The sequence below is a fragment of the Ctenocephalides felis genome, unplaced genomic scaffold (genome assembly GCF_003426905.1).
Source record: "Ctenocephalides felis isolate EL2017-DRISC unplaced genomic scaffold, ASM342690v1 CF-g0.4_SCAFFOLD_02968, whole genome shotgun sequence".
NCBI lineage: Eukaryota > Metazoa > Arthropoda > Insecta > Siphonaptera > Pulicidae > Ctenocephalides > Ctenocephalides felis.
In genome coordinates, this window is record NW_020539122.1 from 3,755 (window position 1) to 8,597 (window position 4,843).

At 31.6% G+C, this 4,843-nt stretch overlaps 1 protein-coding gene across 1 annotated transcript; it reads right to left on the reverse strand.

Annotated features, from left to right (window-relative positions):
* Window positions 1–840: 840 nt before the first annotated feature.
* Window positions 841–3,987, reverse strand: LOC113381662 (serine/threonine-protein kinase 11-interacting protein-like; the record flags this gene model as incomplete). Its single annotated transcript, XM_026620423.1, is given in 4 exon segments — window positions 841–1,216; window positions 2,840–3,004; window positions 3,065–3,150; window positions 3,153–3,987. Coding segments are annotated over 4 exon segments (1,462 nt in total), but the record flags the coding sequence as incomplete, so codon positions are not given.
* Between the last annotated feature and the right edge of the window lie 856 nt (window positions 3,988–4,843).

The window sequence follows — 4,843 nt, forward strand, 5'->3', positions numbered from 1 at the left end:
TATCTAGATGGAGACAGAGAGGGTATCATTATAATGTAAACAAAAGGAGTGCTATCGCATACAAAAATCGATAAAAATGAAAAACAAATTAATTTATTGAAAAGAATAAGATAAATGAAAAAATTTATAAATTATTAATGATGTTTATATAAGTGTCATGTAAAATATTTGTGTCGGTTTTTAGATTTATGCTATTGTTAGTCCGAACTATTAACATTGATTCTGCCATGCTCCGTTTAAATAAGTCTTTCTCTTAAAGTCTCTTAAAAATGATAGTTCGGACTAACAATAGCATAAATCTAAGAACCGACACAAATATTTTACATGACACTTATATAAACATCATTAATAATTTATAAATTTTTTCATTTATCTTATTCTTTTCAATAAATTAATTTGTTTTTTCATTTTTATCGATTTTGTATGCGATAGCACTCCTTTTGTTCACATTATAATGATACCCTCTCTGTCTCCATCTAGAAAGTACTTCAAATTTGTTTAGAATATTTCTGTAAGTGTTATATGTTTCTTTAGTACTGTGTCAAGCATTGCAAGGAATAGTTGGTGTTTTTTGTATATCAAAAATTAAATGAAATTTAAATAAATTATTAAAGAATGTGTAGTATATAAGTAACTGTTTTTGAAATTACACTGAAGATGAGACACACCATGGTCTCAAACGTCTGTAATCATAAAATAAAGTTGTGTTAAACAAATCTGAGTGCTGTTTTGTTCATATTAAACAATTAATATTCGTTCCACTCATATCATAAAATTCTATATATAATATATATAATATATATATATATATATATATATGTATATATATATACTACTTACCTTGACCTTGACAATCCTTTCCCCCATCCTCCGAATCCTCAGCACCACATTTACCATCCCCCATACCTCCGTCACCAGTGACTCCAGTCATCGGTGTCATTCCCAAAATATGCTGAACCAAAGAACCGCCCTGGCTATGCAGCCAAGCGTCTCCAAATTGGCTTCGAAGGTCAGTCAGCTGTCTCTTGGTCTCCAGATGAGACATATCTTCTGATGTATCATTTGCAGAAGTCGTACTGTCATGTAAACTGTTACTCTGTCGTGTCTGATTGCCATCGCTGTCTAAATTATTGTCGTCGTCCAGGTCTGCTATGATGGCGTTTCGTACTTTTACTGTTTTGATAGGCTTGAGACGAGATAAACTTGAATCGAATATCTGGGAAGAGAATTACGAATTGTGATAGATTGAAAAAATAGGAATTTAGTTTTAACTTCCCGTAGGGTAGTTATAGTAATGGGCCGAAAATCGAAAATGAAAGTTTTATATATCTTTACGTTTCAGAAGTTTCTGAACATTTTGGCATACCTCAGAAACTAAATTTTTGTGTGTGTGTGTGTGTGCGGATACAAATTTTCGTAGAAGATTTCGGGAACACCGATCAACCGATTTAAACGGTTTAAAAAACATTCGATCCCTATTGATAAGGAGACGTGCTGATTAGTTTTTGGCAAAGACAGGTCCCGCCATTTCAAAGATACAGAGCTAAATGTGCAAAAAACGGCAGTTTTTGAGTGAACTAAGCGTCCGATTTGAATGATCTAAAAAACTTTCTGCTTGTAATTTACAAAACAATTGTTTTTGAGAAGAAACAAATATTACATCTTTTTTTATTTTCCATAAAATATTTTTGTAATTTTGGATTTAAAAAATTCAAAAAATGACCCAGTCTAAGCACATTCTAAGTGCCACTCTGGTACAAATGCGTTACCCAAGTGCGTTTAGACTGTTTATGTACTGCAACACTTTTCCAATTTTGTGAAAACTACTATTGAAAATGTGAAAATGCCGCCAAGCTAAGCACAGTATAAGCGAAAATGTCGCACAGAATTATTTGCAATTGCGTTTAGACCGTGACTATACGAGAGCACTTTTTCAATTTTTAACTTCCCGTAGGGCAAGTTATAGTAATCGCAAAAAAAATTTATATATCTTTACGTTTCAAAACCTTCTGAACATTTCGACATACCTTAGACAAAATGGATGTATGTGTGTGTGAGCGTGTATGTATGTGTGAGCGGATACAAATTTTCGTTGACGATTTCGGGAATACGGATGAAGCAATTTGAATAATTCAAAAAACACTCGATTCGTATTGACAAGAAGACGTGCTGATTAGTTTTTGGCGAAGGCAGATCTAGCCGTTCCGAATTTACGTGGCAAAAAATGCCAAAAACGGTAACTCAGTTTTTAAGAGAACGGAGCGTCCGATTTGAATAATTCAAAAAACATTTTACTTGTATTGACAAAATAAAGAATTGATCAAATTTTCATGAAGGCAGGTCTAGCGATTTCGGAGATCTAATGAAAAAAGTAAAAAAAAATGCCATTTCGAGGTCAAAAATGATCATTAGACATATGCACATCCAATTATCAGATATTTTATAGAGATTTTAACAATAAGTATATATTTTGTTTACATTCCTATCGGTTTCGTACCAATGTTTATCCGTTAGACGGCGGCGCGGCGCTTACGCGCTTCGATATTTCGTCTCTATGCAGTTAAAGCAGTACGATTGCTTTGAAAAAAAGTTCAGAATTTCCAAAAAATTTCAAAATAAAGAAAGTCACAAAATAAAGAAAGAAAGAAAATTTTTTTTCAAAAAGTCTTTTTTTCAAAAAAGGTAGATTTTTGTCAAAATTTTATAGTTTCTCAAAAATCTAATTTTTTTCAAAAATGTTAATCTTTTTAAAAGAAAATAATTATTAGTACGGGAAGTTCCAGCAATTTGCCTTAAGGCACGATGCCATACACTACTAGTTTATTTTTTATTTTGTTACCCTAATATCTGATGCTGTGGATTCGCTGGCACTGGTCTCGTTGGATTGTGTGGAGCTTACTGAATTCAAATGTTTTCTTGGAGATCTTTGGAGACGCTGGGCGATTTTGTAGGATCCTGTCAAGTTGTTTTCCACTTTCGACAACTTGATTTGATCCAGACAGAACTGAAAATAAAAATATGCATTTTGTAACTTAACATCTAAAAAAACTATGTCATTTACTACCTTAATAGTTCCTGCATTCCTATGCAAATACTTCGCAGTCAGCTTCCTGTGTTCCGGATGAAAGGATAGAGGATTCCCTGCAAGTGCAGCCACCTCAAATGGGGCAAATACGAAACAGGCACTAAATTCGAATGATCTATAATATAATTATTAGCTAAATCCAACTCGCACAGAGCTTCCAACCGATTGACACCTGTTATAGTCTCTATATCATTATTGCTTATTTTTAATATCTGCAACTTCCTTCCAGATTCGACATGAAACATAGGAATCTCTTCAAGTTTATTGTAACTAAGATTGATGTATTTGAGGTTAGGTAGCCATTTCAGGGCTTCGGCAGTGACTATGCGATTGTGGCTTAAATCAAGTACTTGTAGCCACGGTAGGTACTCAAGACTTGAATCGATACTTTGTAAACTATTGTAGGAGAACTTGGCTTCTTTTAACTCTGACCATACAAAACCTGTGCTGTGATCAGCCCCACAAGAAGACAATATGTCTTTTATATTATCAACACAACGGATGCACGTTAAACTTTGTAATTGGGCACGTAAACTCTGTAAGCCTCTTACTGTTAATATAGGTATCTTATGCACTTCTAAAGACCTTAAATTCCTAAACTTACTAATATCAACATTATAATTCTTCTTACTACTCAAGTCTTCGGTGATGCTTAAACACAAAGTTTTTTGCACAAAGTCATGTAGAAACTGTAAATCTAAAAATATCTCTGCTTTCATATTATTCGCAGGAATAACTTGAAAAGTAGTATTATAAACATCCCTTTCAGCTATTAGACAAAAGGCTTCGTTTAAGTCGTTCAATATAGGTCCAGAGAGTGTGAGTCGACATTTTTCATTCAGAATTTTATCGCCGTCTTTTCTTAATAGTTTAGCCAAATCGGATATGATTTTAGACTCCATATTTTGTCAAATTTAAGCCTTTTTCGAGCGTCATGTATAAATATAAATTGTTTTAAAACTGCGTCAATATATGAAATGTCAAAAATAGATATAGGTTAAGTGAAACGTCAAACGTCATTGAAGGTTGGTGCGCGCGCACTCTGTTTATAAATGAAATAATGGAATCTATTAATAAAATTAAACGTAATAAAATTATTCGTCATTTGTACGTCATTCATACAATAATTCAATTATTCATAGGCAAAATTCATTCATTCGGTACTAGGCTAAAAAATACTATTTTATAGACAATTTAGTATTACAGGGAATTTAGAGGATGCATTGTTATTAAATGTGTAACGTCATAAATTGTAATAAGATACTGTATAAAATACTAAAGTAAGTAAAAAATCAATGCTATTTTATAAATTTATTATTGAATTAATATTTACAATTTGAACGTCAGTTAAGATTAGTGCACACTAGTTTCAACTGTCAAATACTGAATTTGCAGTTTGGTATTTGAATTTATTAATAAAATTAGATAAAATTCAAGTAATCATTAGTTTTTTATCTATTAATCCATTTCATTTATTTTTTTCGTACATAAAATTCTAATAAATTTAATTAATTAATCATACACAGAAATCATTTAAACGTCAGTTAAGTTAGTGCGCGCACTCCATTTTGGTTTCAACTGTCAAAAACTGATTTTATTGTTTTGTATTTGAATTTATTAATAAAATTGGATAGAATTCAAGTAATTCATTAGTTTTTTTATCTATTAATCCACATTTCACTTAATTTTTTCATACATAAAATTCTAAACAATTTAATTAATTAACTTCATTAATAAAATTCATTTAAACGTCAGTTA